An 18,377-nucleotide genomic window follows, 5' to 3' on the forward strand; every position below is an offset into this window, starting at 1 on the left:
GAGGCTGGGGGCTGAGGCTGGGCCTGAGGCAGGGGGCTGAGGCTGGGGGCTGAGGCTGGGGGCTTAGGCTGGGGGCTGGGGCTGGGGGCTGAGGCTGGGGGCTGAGGCTGGGGGCTGGGGCTGGGGCTGGGGCTGGGGGCTGAGGCTGGGGGCTGGGGCTGGGGGCTGAGGCTGGGGGCTGGGGCTGGGGCTGGGGGCTGAGGCTGGGGGCTGTGGCTGGGGGCTGGTTCTGGGGGCTGAGGCTGGGGGCTGAGGCTGGGGGCTGAGGCTGGGGGCTGGGGCTGGGGCTGAGGCTGGGGGCTGAGGCTGGGGGCTGGGGCAGGGGGCTGAGACTGGGGCTGAGGCTGGGGGCTGAGGCTGGGCCTGAGGCAGGGGGCTGAGGCTGGGGGCTGAGGCTGGGGGCTGAGGCTGGAGGCTGAGGCTGGGGGCTGAGACTGGGGCTGAGGCTGGGGGCTGAGACTGGGGGCTGAGGCTGGGGCTGGGGGCTGGGGCTGAGACTGGGGGCTGAGGCTGGGGGCTGAGACTGAGGGCTGAGGCTGGGGGCTGAGACTGGGGGCTGAGGCTGGGGGCTGAGGCTGGGGGCTGAGGCTGGGGCCTGAGACTGGGGGCTGAGGCTGGAGGCTGAGGCAGGGGGCTGAGACTGGGGGCTGAGACTGGGGGCTGAGGCAGGGGGCTGAGACTGGGGGCTGAGACTGGGGCTGAGGCTGGGGGCTGAGGCTGGGCCTGAGGCAGGGGGCTGAGGCTGGGGGCTGAGGCAGAGGGCTGAGGCTGGGGGCTGAGGCAGAGGGCTGAGGCAGGGGGCTGAGACTGGGGGCTGAGGCTGGGGGCTGAGGCTGGGGGCTGAGACTGGGGGCTGAGGCTGGGGGCTGAGGCTGGGGGCTGAGACTGGGGGCTGAGGCAGGGGGCTGAGGCTGGGGGCTGAGGCTGGGGGCTGAGACTGGGGGCTGAGGCTGGGGCCTGAGACTGGGGCTGAGGCTGGGGGCTGAGGCTGGGGGCTGAGGCTGGGACTGAGGCTGGGGGCTGAGGCAGGGGGCTGAGGCTGGGGGCTGAGACTGGGGGCTGAGGCTGGGGGCTGAGACTGGGGCTGAGGCTGGGGGCTGAGGCTGGGGGCTGAGGCAGGGGGCTGAGGCTGGGGGCTGAGGCTGGAGGCTGAGGCAGGGGGCTGAGACTGGGGGCTGAGGCTGGGGGCTGAGACTGGGGCTGAGGCTGGGGGCTGAGGCTGGGGGCTGAGGCTGGAGGCTGAGGCAGGGGGCTGAGACTGGGGGCTGAGGCTGGGGGCTGAGACTGGGGCTGAGGCTGGGGGCTGAGGCTGGGGGCTGAGGCAGAGGGCTGAGGCTGGGGGCTGAGGCAGGGGGCTGAGGCTGGGGGCTGAGGCTGGGGGCTGGGGCTGGGGGCTGGTTCTGGGGCTGGGGCTGGGGGCTGGGGTTTGTTCTGGGGACAGGTGGGCTGGGGGCTCGCTGGAAGGGGTTGGGCTTATGGGCTGGGTTTGGGGTAGGGCTGGGGCTGGGCTGCTCTGTGTCTCTCCTACTGCAGAAGTGAGTGGGGACCAAGCAGCTTGCATGGCCTGAGGCCTCAGCTCAGGAAGGAGAGAGAAGCAGAGAGGAGCTCGTCACAGAGAACCAGCACCTTCCTGCCGTACTCAGCGCCAGCACCAGAGGACGGCCCCTCTGACCTGCTCAAGGCCACCCACAAGGCTACAGTGTCCCCACGTGCTGTGTCCCGTGTCCCCCATCCCCCCATGTCCCCCTTGTCCCGCCTGCCCCTGCACCCGTGCCACCGTGTCCCCATGCCACTGCCCCCATGCCATGTCCCCATGCCCCGCCTGCCTCTGCCCCCATGCCCCCGTGCCCCCGTGTGCCCGTGCCCCACCTGCCCCTGCCCCCGTGCCCCCGAGCCCCCGTGTCCCCTTGTCCCACCTGCCCCTGCCCCCATGCCCCTGTGTCCCTGTGTCCCCATGCCCCACCTGCTCCTGCCCCTGCCCCCATGTCCCCCGTGCCCCCGTGTCCCTGTGCCCCTCCTGCCCCTGCCCCCGTGCCCCCGTGCCCCCGTGTCCCCGTGCCCCTGCCCCCATGTCCCCCGTGCCCCCGTGTCCCCGTGCCCCTGCCCCCATGTCCCCCGTGCCCCCGTGTCCCTGTGCCCCTCCTGCCCCTGCCCCTGTGTCCCCGTGCCCCTGTGCCCTGCCTGCCCCTGCCCCTGTGCCCCCGTGCCCCTCCTGCCCCTGCCCCCGTGCCCCCGTGTCCCAGTACCCCGCCTGCCCCTGCCCCCGTGCCCCGTGTCTCCTTGCCCCACCTGCCCCTGTCTCCGTGCCCCCGTGCCCCGTGTCCCCTTGCCCCGCCTGCCCCTGCCTGCTCACCGTATCTGGACGCGTAGTCGGGCCGCGGCACCAGGATGATCTTCTGGTAGACTTTGCAGAAAGACTGCAGCTCGGCGTCAAACGGCCGGCGGGTGGTGCCCACGATCAGCACCCGGTCCTCTGGGTTCAGCAGCTTCAGGACCCGGGGCAGCTGCTTCTTCAGGCGCTTGGGGTCCATCTGGGCCAAGAGGGGGGACGGTCCGGAGCCGCACGGGGACGCGGCCTCACGGGGTGACGCCAAAGAGCAGAGCCCAGCGGATTTAGAAAGGTGACACCGAGCTCACAGAGTTCACAAAGTGAGAGGAGAGATAGTTCAGGGGGAGTGGGGAGAGGGAGAGAGGGAGAGAGAGGGAAAGAGGGAGAGAGGGAGAGGGAGGGGGAGAGAGGGAGAGAGAGGGAAAGAGGGAGAGGAGGAGCGAGGAAGACAGAGTGCAGGAGAGAGAGGGGCGGAGAGAGAGAAGGAAAGAGAAGCAAAGAGACAGAAGGAGAGTGGGGAGAGGGAAAGGAGAGAGGGCAGGGAGAGGCCGGGATGTCACAGGTCCTAGACGGCAAGTCCTGTGCCCACCGGCTGAGCTGGGCTCCAGCCTGTCCGGGCGCTCGGGGAGGAGGGACAGCTGTGGGGTCGGGGACGCTCTGCACCTCAGCCCCCGTCAGGGCCAGCAGGGGCAGGGGCGGGGGTCCTGGGGTGCCCCGTGGGGACGGCCTGACACAGGAGGGACGGACGCCCCCGGCAGCCACGGGCTCTGACCTGGCCCGCGTCCGTCCACCCAGCCCTCCCCCCGTCGGCCAGGAACCGGCGTGAAATGACAGTGCCGCTGACAGCGATAACAGTAACCGGGCGGGGACACAGTGCAGGGTCTGCAGGAGACCCTCCTGCCTGAGGCTCTGAGGCCCCGGGTTCCCGCTCACTCGCGAGGAGACCCACATGTCAGGCTAGATCAGAGCGTGAATCAAGAGCGGCCCTGCGAGCCAGCAGAGGGCACTGCTGCCCAGTCCTGGGACCAGACCTGCCCGCGGGGCCCGCAGGGGCACCGCCCCGCACAGCCCACCCTGGGTGGCAAAGCAGTGGGACCCATGAGGCACTGACAATGCCCCTGCCCCAGGGGGACAGGGACAGGGGACAGGGGGACGGGGGGCAGGGGGACAGGATGGGTGAGGCTGAGGGGACAGGACAGGGGGGCTGAGGAGTTAGGAGGGGGTGAGGGGACAGAGGGGGTGAGGTGACAGAGGGGTTGAGGGGACAGGAGGGGGTGAGGGGACAGAGGGGGTGAGGGGACAGAGGGGGTGAGGGGACAGAGGGGGTGAGGGGCCAGGTGGGTGAGGGGACAGAGGGGGTGAAGGGACAGGAGGGGGTGAGGGGACAGGAGGGGGTGAGGGGACAGAGGGGGTGAGGGGACAGAGGGGGTGAGGGGACAGAGGGGGTGAGGGGACAAGGCGTGAGGGGACAGAGGGGGTGAGGGGACAGAGGGGGTGAGGGGACAGGAGGGGGTGAGGGGACAGGAGGGGGTGAGGGGACAGGAGGGGGTGAGGGGACAGGAGGGGGTGAGGGGACAGGAGGGGGTGAGGGGACAGAGGGGGTGATGGGACAGAGGGGGTGAGGGGACAGAGGGGGTGAGCGGACAGGCGGGGGTGAGAGGACAGGGGGTGAGGGGACAGAGGGGGTGAGAGGACAAGGGTTGAGGGGACAGAGGGGGTGAGGGGACAGGAGGGGGTGAGGGGACAGAGGGGGTGAGGGGACAGAGGGGGTGAGGGGACAGGTGGGTTAGGGGACAGAGGGGGTGAGAGGACAGGGGATAAGGGGACAGAGGGGGTGAGAGGACAGGGGGTTAGGGGACAGAGGGGGTGAGAGGACAGGGGATGAGGGGACAGAGGGGGTAAGAGGACAGGGGATGAGGGGACAGAGGGGGTGAGAGGACAGGGGGTGAGGGGACAGAGGGGGTGAGGGGACCGGTGGGTTAGGGGACAGGAGGTGGTGAGGGGACAGAGGGGGTGAGGACTGAGGGGGTGAGGGGCCTGGCGGGTGAGGGGACAGAGGGGGTGAGGGTACAGAGGGGGTGTGGGGACAGAGGGGGTGAGGGGACTGAGGGGCTGAGGGGACAGGAGGGGGTGAGGGGCCAGGCAGGTTGGGGACAGAGGGGGTGAGGGGCCAGGCGGGTGGGCCGAGGAGACAGGATGCGGGGCTGCGGGGACTGGCGGGGCCTCACCGAGCGCTCCGTGTTGGGCACCCTTTTGTAGAAGGTCTTCTCCGTGTCCTCAATCCAAACCACGGAGGGCTGCAGTTCCCTGGCCACCTGAGGGCGGAGGGTGTCCACATCTCCCTCCTGTGAGCCCAGGACCCTCCACACCCCCGTAGCCTGGGGGCTCTGGTCTCCCTGGGCCGGGCCCCCCGTGGGTTCAGCGGTGGGGACGCCTCCTCCCTGTGACGGGCCGTCTGGGGCTGGTGCGTCGGCCTCAGGGTGGCCGCGGGCAGGGACGCACAGAGACGGACGGAGAGACAGACAGCAGGGACACCTGCCCTACGCGCTGCCAGGGGCTCGGACCCGGTCCTTGCCGGGGTCACCCCCTCGGGCGCCCGGGGCCGTGGCCATTACCTAGAGCCGGTCCACCTGCCTCCCCGCCTGGCCGCTCTCCCAGCCGTCCGCCTGTCCACCCACCATCCTGTCCCTCTGTCCAGCCCTCAGTCCGCCCGTCTGTCCATCACCCGTGCTGCCCTCTCAGAAGCCTGGCTGGGCTCCGCCGGGGCCTCCAGGTCACGTCAGTATCCGGCAAACAGACGTCACTGGTGGTGGCTGCCCTGCCAGCAACGGAGATGACCCTCCTCCCTCTCCCCTCCTCCCTCTCCCCTCCTCCTCTCTCCTCCACCCCTCCTCCCCTTCTCTCCCTCCTCCTCCCCCTCCTCCCTCTCCCCTCCTCTCCATCCTCCCTCTCCCCTTCTCTCCCTCCTCTCCCCCTCCTCCCCCTCCTCTCCCCCCTCTCCTCCTTTCCCCTCCTCCCCTCCCTCCTCCCCCTCTGGCTCTGCTTCCTCTCATTCAGCACCCCCTCCTCCTCCTCCATGTGTCCCAGGCCACCCTGCACACCCGGGGTCAGGCCTGCAGGGTCAGTGCCGTCCCCAGGCTGGGCAGCGGGAGCTGCCTGTGTGCTCTGCTGGGGGCAGCTGCCCTGGGACTCGGCCACTGGACGACCCCGCAAAGGGGCCACTCCCCTGGCTCCCAGGACCCCCCATCCAGCAGCCCCTCCTGAGGGCAGGGCCCGTGTTGCAGGCCGAGAGGGACTGCAGGCTTCAGCACCTCAGTCAGCCAGCAGCCAGCGCCACCCACCTGGCCACCTGTGAGCTGCACCCATCACCCACCCAGACACCATCCGCCCATCTATATATCTACCTATGCAACCATCCATCTATCCATTCATCCATTTACCCTTCTTATCTGTCCATCTGTTCCACTCATCCACTCATCTGTCCACCATCTACTCTGCTGCCCACCCACCCACCATCCACCCATCATCCATCCATCCATCCATCCATCAAACCATCCATCCTACCATCAAACCATCCATCCAACCATCTAACTATCCATCATCCATCCATGATCTATCCATCCATCCATCCATCCACCCATCCATCATCCATTCACCCATCATCCATCCATTCATCCATCCATCTATCCATCCATCAAACCATCCATCTATCCATCATCCATCCATCCTCCATCCATCCAACCATCAAACCATCCATCATCCATCCATCCATCCATCTATCATCCATCCATCTATCCATCATCCATCCATCATCCATCCATCTATCCATCATCCATCCATCCATCTACCCATCATTCATCAATCATCCATCCATCATCCATCCATCTATCCATCCATTATCCAACCATCCATCCATCAACCCATCCATTATCCATCCATCCATCATCCATTCATCAACCCATCCATCATCCATCCATCATCCATCCATCATCAATCATCCATCCATCCTCCATCATCCATCATCCATCCATCATCCATCCATCATCCATCCATCAATCATCCATCCATCCATCAACCCATCCATCATCCATCCATCATCCATCCATCATCCATCATCCATCCATCATCCATCCATCATCCATCATCCATCCATCATCAATCATCCATCCATCATCAATCATCCATCATCCATCCATCATCCATCCATCATCCATCCATCATCCATCCATCATCCATCATCCATCCATCATCAATCATCCATCCATCATCAATCATCCATCATCCATCCATCATCCATCCATCATCCATCCATCATCCATCCATCATCCATCCATCTACCCATCATTCATCAATCATCCATCCATCATCCATCCATCCATCCATCATCCATCATCCATCTATCATCCATCCATCAACCCATCCATCATCCATCATCCATCCTTCATCCATCCGTCATCCATCCATCTATCCATCATCCATCAATCATCCATCCATCCATCAACCCATCCATCATCCATCCATCATCCATCCATCATCCATCATCCATCCATCATCCATCATCCATCCATCATCCATCCATCCATCCATCCATCCATCATCCATCCATCATCCATCCATCATCCATCATCCATCCATCATCCATCCATCCATCATCCATCTATCATCCATCCATCAACCCATCCATCATCCATCATCCATCCTTCATCCATCCGTCATCCATCCATCTATCCATCATCCATCCATCATCAATCATCCATCCATCATCAATCATCCATCATCCATCCATCATCCATCCATCATCCATCCATCATCCAACCATCCATCCATCAATCATCCATCCATCCATCAACCCATCCATCATCCATTCATCCACCCATCCATCATCCATCATCCATCATCCATCCATCATCCATCATCCATCCATCATCCATCCATCCATCCATCCATCCATCCATCATCCATCCATCATCCATCCATCATCCATCATCCATCCATCATCCATCCATCCATCCATCCATCCATCCATCCATCCATCCATCATCCATCCATTCACTCACCCTCTGTCCATCTATCCTCCATCCATCCACACACCCATCCTCCACCCAGTCATCCTCCATCCACCCATCCTCCACCCTCCGCCCACCCGTGAGTCAGGCAGGACATCCCGGCGCCTCGTGACCGCCCCCCGAGATGCCGCCCCTCCGGGCCCGGGCCTGGGTTCGAGCCCTTTGACAGAGGGAGGCCCCGGTGTCTGTGTGTCTGTCTCTGAGGCCCGCGGGCAGGTGACAGACCTTGAAGACCACGTGTAGCAGCATCTGGAGGCCGACCTTGCCCGGGTACTTGCCCGCGATGTTGGCGGCCGACAGGTTGAAGAGGTTGGCGCCCGTCTCGGTGCAGATGGCGTGAACCAGCATCTTCTTGCCCACGCCCGCCGGCCCGGCCAGCAGCAGCGACTTCACCAGCGGGGCCTTCTCGTGCACGGTGGCCGAGCCTGCGGGAGGGGTATGGCGGGGCGGGGCAGGCGGGCTGAGGCCATGGGCCAGGGGGACAGGCTGAGGCCAGGGGCCAGGGGGACGGGGCTGGGGGACGGGCTGAGGCCAGGGGCCAGGGGGACGGGGTTGGGGGACGGGCTGAGGCCAGGGGCCAGGGGGACGGGGCTGGGGGACGGGCTGAGGCCAGGGGCCGGGGGGATGGGGCTGGAGGACGGGCTGAGGCCAGGGCCAGGGGACAGGGACGGGCTAAAACCAGGGGAAAGGGGACAGGTGGGTGGGCTGAGGCCAGGGGTTAGGGGGACAGGACGGGGAGGGGGAGGGGGAGGGGACTGGGACAGACTGAAGCTAGGGGAAAGGGAGAGCAGGGAGGGGAGGGGAGGTAAAAGGAGGGGAGGGCATGGCTGCCTGCCTGGGGCAGCCTCACATGGTCAGAGGCCAGCAAGTCTGGCAGCTGCCTCCACGTCTGTGTGGACACTGGGCAGGCAGAGGGGGACAAGGGTCTGGCGGGCACAGGGCAGAGCGCAAGAGGGTACAACACAAACCTGGGGACAGGGACAGGGGACAAGGACAGAGGGACAGGGACGGGGATGGGATGAAGGCAGGGGCCAGGGGTCGGGCAGCAGACTGGGGGCAGGGGACCAGGGGCAGGGAGCTGGGGGTCAGGGCGGGGCTCACCGAGGGGCAGGATGCCGTAGAGTGTCACCAGCTGTCGCACGTCCAGTAGGGACGGCATGGGCTCCACGGACACCTGGCGCAGGGACGTGCCCAGGAAGCAGTAGTCACCTGGGGGAGAGGGCAGAGGGCACAGGGGTGACACCAGGTCATGGGAGGCAATGCCTGCCCACTGAGCTTCCACTCAGACCCCTTCTCTCAGGAAGAGACAGAGACACAGAGAGGAGACACCCCACAGCCCTGCCCACCCTCCATGGGCTCCCTGGGTGCTGTGCAGGGTGCTGAGAGAGGAGAGACCCCACAGCCCTGCCCACCCTCCATGGGCTCCCTGGGTGCTGTGCCTGGTGCTGAGAGAGGAGACACCCCACAGCCCTGCCCACCCTCCATGGGCTCCTGGGTGCTGTGCAGGGTGCTGAGAGAGGAGACACCCCACAGCCCTGCCCACCCTCCATGGGCTCCCTGGGTGCTGTGCCGGGTGCTGAGAGAGGAGACACCCCACAGCCCTGCCCACCCTCCATGGGCTCCCTGGGTGCTGTGCCGGGTGCTGAGAGAGGAGAGACCCCACAGCCCTGCCCACCCTCCATGGGCTCCCTGGGTGCTGTGCCTGGTGCTGAGAGAGGAGACACCCCACAGCCCTGCCCACCCTCCATGGGCTCCCTGGGTGCTGTGCAGGGTGCTGAGAGAGGAGACACCCCACAGCCCTGCCCACCCTCCATGGGCTCCCTGGGTGCTGTGCAGGGTGCAGAGAGAGGAGAGACCCCACAGCCCTGCCCACCCTCCATGGGCTCCCTGGGTGCTGTGCAGGGTGCAGAGAGAGGAGAGACCCCACAGCCCTGCCCACCCTCCATGGGCTCCCTGGGTGCTGTGCAGGGTGCTGAGAGAGGAGACACCCCACAGCCCTGCCCACCCTCCATGGGCTCCCTGGGTGCTGTGCCTGGTGCTCCCTGTGGTGAGGGGCTGTACTGGGGTTTGTGTGAAGTGTCCCCACCGCCATCCTTTTTGAATTATCTGAGGAGCAGCCCTCAGTGCCTGCGTTGTCCGGGGTAAACATGTCTCCTTGTAGGGTAAGAAGCTCATTTACTTCACGTCCTCAGGAAGGACTCTGAGGGGTAATTCAGAAATAAATCTTGGCCGGTTTAATTAGAAGGCGTTGGAGGCTTAATTGTGAGCCGCCATAAATCTGGGCCGTTATTTCCCGACTCATCCAGATAAGGTCACCGGCGTGGCAAGCCTGGCCGTCCCTGCCCACAGCCCGCTGACTCTGGGCCTCTCTGAGGGAGACGTCGGGAGGGAACGCACCGTCTGGCCCCTCCCGACCAGACCTTGCTCTGGTTCATGTGGTCGGAGCCCAGAGAGTCCGGATGCCACCTCCACGTCTCTGTAGACAGCACCCCACAGGGCAGGGAGGATAGGGGATGAGGGTGCCTGCTGTGTGGGGGAGGGTGCCCGCTGGGTGGGAGGGTGCCCGCTGTGTGGGGGAGGGTGCCCGCTGACTGTGTAGATGCCCCGGGCAGAGGGACAGAGCAGAGTGTGGGGGCAGTGGCTCAATGGGCAAACACCTGCGTCTCCTCCCTCCCTTCCTTTCTCTCTGCCTCTCCCTCTGTGTCTGTCTCTCCCTCTGTGTCTGTCTCTGTGTCTGTCTCTGTGTCTGTCTCTCCCTCTGTGTCTGTCTCTCTCTCTCTGTGTCTGTCTCTCCCTCTGTGTCTGTCTCTCCCTCTGTGTCTGTCTCTCCCTCTGTGTCTGTCTCTCCCTCTGTGTCTGTCTCTCCCTCTGTGTCTGTCTCTCCCTCTGTGTCTGTCTCTCCCTCTGTGTCTGTCTCTCCCTCTGTGTCTGCCTCTCCCTCTGTGTCTGTCTCTCCCTCTGTGTCTGTCTCTCCCTCTGTGTCTGTCTCTCCCTCTGTGTCTGCCTCTCCCTCTGTGTCTGTCTCTGTGTCTGTCTCTCCCTCTGTGTCTGTGTCTGTCTCTGCCTCTGTCTCTGTGTCTGTCTCTGTATGTCTCTGTCTCTGCCTCTGTCTCTGTCTCTGCCTCTGCCTCTGTCTCTGCCTCTGTCTCTGCCTCTGACTGTCTCTGTCTGTCTCTGCCTCTGTCTCTGTCTCTCCCTCTATCTGTCTCTGTCTCTGCCTCTGTATGTCTCTGCCTCTGCCTCTGTCTCTGTCTCTGTCTCTGCCTGTCTCTGCCTGTCTCTGCCTCTGTCTGTCTCTGCCTCTGTCTCTGTCTCTCCCTCTGTCTCTGTCTGTCTCTGTCTCTGCCTCTGTTTGTCTCTGTCTGTCTCTGTCTCTGCCTCTGTCTGTCTCTGTCTGTCTCTGTCTGCCTCTGTCTCTGCCTCTCCCTCTGTCTCTGTCTGTCTCTGTCTCTGCCTCTGTCTGTCTCTGTCTCTCACCCTCTAGAGAGGGGAAGGTGGGGAACCTTCAGCTGAGGAGAGACACTCCTTGCCGGCCCTGCATAGAGGCTGATGGCACCCGGAGGTGGGTGGGCTGGGGGTGGCTCTGTAAAATACTGGGGTCCAGGCTGAGGAGACAGCACCGGGGTTCTGCAAAAAGACTTTCCCTCCTGGGGTCCTGGGGATCCGGGGTTCCGGGTTCAAGCCCCAGCACCACCTTCAGCCAGAGTGCAGCAGGACTCTGTCTGACAGACAGATGGAAAAGAGTGGTGTGACAGCTCAGCCAAGTGGTGCGCTGCTCCACGAGCTCTGGCCCCAGCCGGCCCTCGCTGTAGAGCTGTGGGTCTGTGCTGGCTCAGCCTCACTCTGTCCCGTTCCCTGTGAAAATGTCCCCAGAGCGCTGCAGCCCCAGCGGTGACAAAGGGCATGAATAAGGGCTTTCACATCAGGGCGTGAGAGAGGCCAGAGCAACACTAACAGCTCCCAGAACAGGGGCCCGGCCTCAAACCCGGGGCTGAAGGGTGCTCTGCTGTGATCACAGGGTCTAGGGGAGGAGGACTCAGAGCCCACGGAACAAGGACTCAGGGTCCAGGGGACAAGGATTCAGGGTCCAGGGGACAAGGACTCAGGGTCTAGGGGACAAGGACTCAGGGTCTAGGGGACAAGGACTCAGGGTCTAGGGGACAAGGACTCAGGGTCCAGGGGACAAGGACTCAGGGTCTAGGGGACAAGGACTCAGGGTCCAGGGGACAAGGACTCAGGGTCTAGGGGACAAGGACTCAGGGTCCAGGGGACAAGGACTCAGGGTCTAGGGGACAAGGACTCAGGGTACAGGGGACAAGGACTCAGGGTCCAGGGGACAAGGACTCAGGGTCCAGGGTACAAGGACTCAGGGTCCGGGGGACGAGGACTCAGGGTCCAGGGGAGGAGGACTCAGGGTCCAGGGGACAAGGACAGGGTCCAGGGGACGAGGACTCAGGGTCCAGGGGACAAGGACTCAGGGTCCAGGGGACAAGGACTCAGGGTCCAGGGGACAAGGACTCAGGGTCCAGGGGACAAGGACTCAGGGTCCGGGGGACAAGGACTCAGGGTCCAGGGGACAAGGACAGGGTCCAGGGGACGAGGACTCAGGGTCCAGGGGACAAGGACTCAGGGTCCAGGGGACAAGGACTCAGGGTCCAGGGGACAAGGACTCAGGGTCCAGGGGACAAGGACTCAGGGTCCGGGGGACAAGGACTCAGGGTCCAGGGGACAAGGACAGGGTCCAGGGGACAAGGACTCAGGGTCCAGGGGACAAGGACTCAGGGTCCGGGGGACGAGGACTCAGGGTCCAGGGGAGGAGGACTCAGGGTCCAGGGGACAAGGACAGGGTCCAGGGGACGAGGACTCAGGGTCCAGGGGACAAGGACTCAGGGTCTAGGGGACAAGGACTCAGGGTCCAGGGGACAAGGACTCAGGGTCCGGGGGACAAGGACTCAGGGTCCGGGGGACAAGGACTCAGGGTCCAGGGGACAAGGACTCAGGGTCCAGGGGACAAGGACTCAGGGTCCGGGGGACAAGGACTCAGGGTCCGGGGGACAAGGACTCAGGGTCCAGGGGACAAGGACAGGGTCCAGGGGACAAGGACTCAGGGTCCAGGGGACAAGGACTCAGGGTCCGGGGGACGAGGACTCAGGGTCCAGGGGAGGAGGACTCAGGGTCCAGGGGACAAGGACAGGGTCCAGGGGACGAGGACTCAGGGTCCAGGGGACAAGGACTCAGGGTCTAGGGGACAAGGACTCAGGGTCCGGGGGACAAGGACTCAGGGTCCGGGGGACAAGGACTCAGGGTCCGGGGGACAAGGACTCAGGGTCCAGGGGACAAGGACAGGGTCCAGGGGACAAGGACTCAGGGTCCGGGGGACGAGGACAAAGGGTCCAGGGGAGGAGGACTCAGGGTCCAGGGGACAAGGACAGGGTCCAGGGGACGAGGACTCAGGGTCCAGGGGACAAGGACTCAGGGTCCAGGGGACAAGGACTCAGGGTCCAGGGGACAAGGACTCAGGGTCCAGGGGACAAGGACTCAGGGTCCGGGGGACAAGGACTCAGGGTCCAGGGGACAAGGACTCAGGGTCCGGGGGACGAGGACTCAGGGTCCAGGGGAGGAGGACTCAGGGTCCAGGGGACAAGGACAGGGTCCAGGGGACGAGGACTCAGGGTCCGGGGGACAAGGACTCAGGGTCCGGGGGACAAGGACTCAGGGTCCAGGGGACAAGGACTCAGGGTCCAGGGGACAAGGACTCAGGGTCCGGGGGACAAGGACTCAGGGTCCAGGGGACAAGGACAGGGTCCAGGGGACAAGGACTCAGGGTCCAGGGGACAAGGACTCAGGGTCCGGGGGACGAGGACTCAGGGTCCAGGGGAGGAGGACTCAGGGTCCAGGGGACAAGGACAGGGTCCAGGGGACGAGGACTCAGGGTCCAGGGGACAAGGACTCAGGGTCCAGGGGACAAGGACTCAGGGTCCGGGGGACAAGGACTCAGGGTCCGGGGGACAAGGACTCAGGGTCCGGGGGACAAGGACTCAGGGTCCAGGGGACAAGGACAGGGTCCAGGGGACAAGGACTCAGGGTCCGGGGGACGAGGACAAAGGGTCCAGGGGAGGAGGACTCAGGGTCCAGGGGACAAGGACAGGGTCCAGGGGACAGGGCACCATGACCCCACCTGGGGGCTGTCTCACCGATGAAGTCGGCCAGGTTGACCTTCAGGGGAGGGATGACCAGGCCCTGCTCCACCAGCTCCCTGTACAGGGACTCAATGGTCCTGTGGGGAGAGCATGGACCTGGCACGAGGGCCTCCCCTGCACTGTCTCTGTCTCCACCCCACGTCTCTCGTCTCCATCTCCTCCTTGTCTCTATCTCCTGCCCCTCCCCGTCTCGGTCTCTGTCTTCCCTGTGTCCGTCCCTCCGTCTGTCTCTCCCCTCCTGTGCCTCTCCCCTCCCTGTCTCTGTCTCTCCCCTCCCCATCTCTGTCTCCCCTCCCCGTCTCTGTCTCTCCTCCTCCCCGTCTCTGTCTCTCCTCCCCGTCTCTGTCTCTCTTCCTCCCCGTCTCTGTCTCTCCTCCCCATCTCTGTCTCTCCTCCCTGTCTCTGTCTCTCCTCCTCCCCGTCTCTGTCTCCCCTCCCCGTCTCTGTCTCCCCTCCCCGTCTCTGTCTCCCCTCCCCGTCTCTGTCTCCCCTCCCCGTCTCTGTCTCTCCTCCCTGTCTCTGTCTCTCCTCCCTGTCTCTGTCTCTCCTCCTCCCCGTCTCTGTCTCTCCTCCCCGTCTCTGTCTCTCCTCCTCCCCGTCTCTGTCTCCCCTCCCCGTCTCTGTCTCTCCTCCCTGTCTCTGTCTCTCCTCCTCCCCGTCTCTGTCTCTCCTCCTCCCCGTCTCTGTCTCTTCCTCCCCGTCTCTGTCTCTCCTCCCTGTCTCTGTCTCTCCTCCCTGTCTCTGTCTCTCCTCCTCCCCGTCTCTGTCTCCCCTCCCCGTCTCTGTCTCTCCTCCTCCCCGTCTCTGTCTCCCCTCCCCGTCTCTGTCTCCCCTCCCCGTCTCTGTCTCTCCTCCTCCCCGTCTCTGTCTCTCCTCCTCCCCGTCTCTGTCTCCCCTCCCCGTCTCTGTCTCTCCTCCCTGTCTCTGTCTCTCCTCCCCGTCTCTGTCTCTCCTCCTCCCCGTCTCTGTCTCCCCTCCCCGTCTCTGTCTCCCCTCCCCGTCTCTGTCTCTCCTCCCTGTCTCTGTCTCTTCCTCCCCGTCTCTGTCTCCCCTCCCCCCCGTCTCTGTCTCTCCTCCTCCCCGTCTCTGTCTCCCCTCCCCGTCTCTGTCTCTCCTCCCTGTCTCTGTCTCTCCTCCTCCCCGTCTCTGTCTCTCCTCCCTGTCTCTGTCTCTCCTCCTCCCCGTCTCTGTCTCTCCCCTCCCCGTCTCTGTCTCTCCTCCCTGTCTCTGTCTCTCCTCCTCCCCGTCTCTGTCTCTCCTCCTCCCCGTCTCTGTCTCTCCTCCTCCCCGTCTCTGTCTCCCCTCCCCGTCTCTGTCTCTCCTCCTCCCCGTCTCTGTCTCCCCTCCCCGTCTCTGTCTCTCCTCCCTGTCTCTGTCTCTCCTCCTCCCCGTCTCTGTCTCTCCCCTCCCCGTCTCTGTCTCTCCTCCCTGTCTCTGTCTCTCCTCCTCCCCGTCTCTGTCTCCCCTCCCCGTCTCTGTCTCTCCTCCCTGTGTCCCTCTCCTCCCTGTCTGTCTCTTCCCGTCTGTCTCGCTCTCCGCTTCCTGTCTCTGTCTCTCCCCCCCGTGTGTCTCTCCCCTCCCCGTCTCCCCACCTCGTGGCCATGAGTGGGGTCCCTAGGCCTCACCGGTCAGAGGTCAGGTCCTTGTCCTTCCCCCCGCGGCTCCCCTTCTTCTTCTGCAAGAGAGCAGGAAGGCGGCCACACATCGTGGGACACGGGCGGCTTCACCGCGGCCTACACCTGGCTGGCCTGAGCGCCAGACTCGCCCTGCCCGTGACCCAAAGTCCCCGACACCCGCAGGCCCACTCCCCCCACGCAGGCCCGCTGGGACCCTGGGGACCCCGCCCCATGTCGTGACATGCCCTACGCGGCTGGCGCGCGTGGCTGCTCTGAGGTTATCCTGGACAAGCCCACCGCCCAGCAGCCCCAGGAGGCCCGCCCAGCACAGCCCGCGCTCACTCACTCTAGGTCCTTCCTTCTTCTTGCCGACTCTGGGAGGCAGCTCCCGCTCCCGGTTCACAGCCAACTTGAGGTTCTTCAGCTCCTGCCTCATAAGCTCGTCCACCTGGGACACAGGGCACCCTGACTGAGCCTGCACCCCTGGACACAGGACACCCTGAGCCTGCACCCCTGGACACAGGACACACTGACTCTGAACCTGCACCCCTGGACACAGGACACCCTGACTGAGCCTGCACTCCTGGACACAGGACACCCTGACTCTGAGCCTGCTCCCCTGGACACAGGACACCCTGACTCTGAGCCTGCACCCCTGGACACAGGACACCCTGACTCTGAACCTGCACCCCTGGACACAGGACACCCTGACTCTGAGCCTGCACCCCTGGACACAGGACACACTGACTCTGAACCTGCACCCCTGGACACAGGACACACTGACTCTGAGCCTGCACCCCTGGACACAGGACACACTGACTCTGAGCCTGTACCCCTGGACACAGGACACACTGACTCTGAGCCTGTACCCCTGGACACAGGACACACTGACTCTGAGCCTGCACCCCTGGACACAGGACACACTGACTCTGAGCCTGCACCCCTGGACACAGGACACACTGACTCTGAGCCTGCACCCCTGGACACAGGACACCCTGACTCTGAGCCTGCTCCCCTGGACACAGGACACCCTGACTCTGAGCCTGCACCCCTGGACACAGGACACCCTGACTCTGAACCTGCACCCCTGGACACAGGACACACTGACTCTGAGCCTGTACCCCTGGACACAGGACACACTGACTCTGAGCCTGCACCCCTGGACACAGGACACCCTGACTCTGAACCTGCACCCCTGGACACAGGACACACTGACTCTGAGCCTGTACCCCTGGACACAGGACACACTGACTCTGAGCCTGCACCCCTGGACACAGGACACCCTGACTCTGAACCTGCACCCCTGGACACAGGACACACTGACTCTGAGCCTGTACCCCTGGACACAGGACACACTGACTCTGAGCCTGCACCCCTGGACACAGGACACCCTGACTCTGAGCCTGCACCCCTGGACACAGGACACACTGACTCTGAGCCTGCACCCCTGACACAGGACACACTGACTCTGAGCCTGCACCCCTGGACACAGGACACCCTGACTGAACCTGCACCCCTGGACACAGGACACCCTGACTCTGAACCTGCACCCCTGGACACAGGACACCCTGACTCTGAACCTGCACCCCTGGACACAGGACACACTGACTCTGAGCCTGCACCCCTGGACACAGGACACCCTAACTCTGAGCCTGCACCCATGGACACAGGACACACTGACTCTGAGCCTGCACCCTGGGACACAGGACACACTGACTCTGAGCCTGCACCCCTGGACACAGGACACCCTAACTCTGAGCCTGCACCCATGGACACAGGACACCCTGACTCTGAGCCTGCACCCCTGGACACAGGACACCCTGACTCTGAGCCTGCACCCCTGGACACAGGACACACTGACTCTGAGCCTGCACCCCTGGGACACAGGACACCCTGACTCTGAGCCTGCACCCCTGGTCACAGGACACACTGACTCTGAGCCTGTACCCCTGGACACAGGACACCCTGACTGAGCCTGCACCCCTGGACACAGGACACCCTGACTCTGAGCTTCAGTCTCCTGGGCTGTTTTCATTCAGAGGCGCAGAGACCCACACAGGGAGCTTCCCCCAGTGCCCGGGAGCCTCCCATGGGGTCCCAGGGCTGGAACCTCACCCAGCCTGACCCCACTCACCTGCACCCGGATCTCGGCCTCCAGCTCCCGGCGCTTCTCATCCTTGATCATCTCGGTGTCGTAGCTCTGCAGGAAGTTCCAGGACTCGTCCTTGTGCCTCCACTTCTCTAGGCACCATGGGAGACGGAAAGCTCACCAGGAAGACCGGCACCAGGGGGAGGTGACCGGCAGAGGTGGGGGGGTGACCCAAATGGATGTGACAGGAAGTGCTCCTGGGGCACCCAGGGGCGAGGCGTCCGCAGAGGAGGGACCCAGCTGTGGGTCTCCAGAGACAGAGAGACGGGGAGACGAGAGACACCTGCTTCGCTGCCCCCACTCGCGGGACCGGCAAGGCCAAGATTCAGAGCCTCAGGGAGGGTGTGTGCAGGTGACCGCAGTGAGCGCTGGGCACAGTGAGTGGCCGGCACCCCAGGCCTTCAGCAGCCCCAGGACAGAGGGGCAAAGGTTCAAGCAGTCAGGGTGTCGGGCTGGAGGGCACGGTCCCTGCGCTGTCAGCTGTCCCGTTCACCCGGGAGGCTCGGCCACAGGGGCAGCGGCTCAGCGGCCCTGCACTCACCCTGATTGCTTCCTTTGGAAGTTATTTTATTCACTTATTCACTTATTTATTTTTTCCCTCCAGGATAGTCTCTGGGGCTCGGTGCCAGCACTATGAATCTACTGCTCCTGGAGGCCATTTTTCTTCTTTTTTCTTTCTTTCTTTCTTTCTTTTTTTTTTAAAGATTTATTTATTCATGAGAAAGATAGAAGGGAGAAAGAACCAGACATCACTCTGGCACATGCGCTTCCAGGTACCGAACTCGGGACCTCATGCTTGAGAGTCCAAAGCTTTATCACTGCGCCACTTCCCGGACCACCTGTTTTTCTGTTTTGTTGGACAGGACAGAGAGAGGCTGAGAGAAGAGGGGAGGTGGGGGGGGGGACAGACAGACACCTGCAGACCTGCTTCACCACTTGTGAATTATCCCCCTGCAGGAGGGGAGCTGGGGCTCGAACCCACATCCTTGCAGGAGTCCTTGCGCTCAGTACTGTGTG

General features: G+C 63.9%; 1 protein-coding gene across 1 annotated transcript in view; it reads right to left on the reverse strand.

The window, feature by feature from the left end:
* Positions 1–18,159, reverse strand: part of IQCA1 (IQ motif containing with AAA domain 1) — a 21,040-nt gene extending 2,881 nt beyond the window's left edge. Inside the window, exons 1-8 of the mRNA XM_060193548.1 lie at positions 17,346–18,159; positions 15,558–15,659; positions 15,221–15,270; positions 13,590–13,672; positions 8,497–8,604; positions 7,621–7,820; positions 4,558–4,644; positions 2,354–2,531 (exon numbers count right to left, since the gene is read on the reverse strand). Of these exons, the coding sequence (XP_060049531.1) occupies positions 2,354–2,531; positions 4,558–4,644; positions 7,621–7,820; positions 8,497–8,604; positions 13,590–13,672; positions 15,221–15,270; positions 15,558–15,659; positions 17,346–17,396 (859 nt within the window). The 5' untranslated portion in view covers positions 17,397–18,159. The remainder of the gene's footprint in view (positions 1–2,353; positions 2,532–4,557; positions 4,645–7,620; positions 7,821–8,496; positions 8,605–13,589; positions 13,673–15,220; positions 15,271–15,557; positions 15,660–17,345) is intronic.
* Between the last annotated feature and the right edge of the window lie 218 nt (positions 18,160–18,377).

Source organism: Erinaceus europaeus, chromosome 7 (genome assembly GCF_950295315.1).
Source record: "Erinaceus europaeus chromosome 7, mEriEur2.1, whole genome shotgun sequence".
NCBI lineage: Eukaryota > Metazoa > Chordata > Mammalia > Eulipotyphla > Erinaceidae > Erinaceus > Erinaceus europaeus.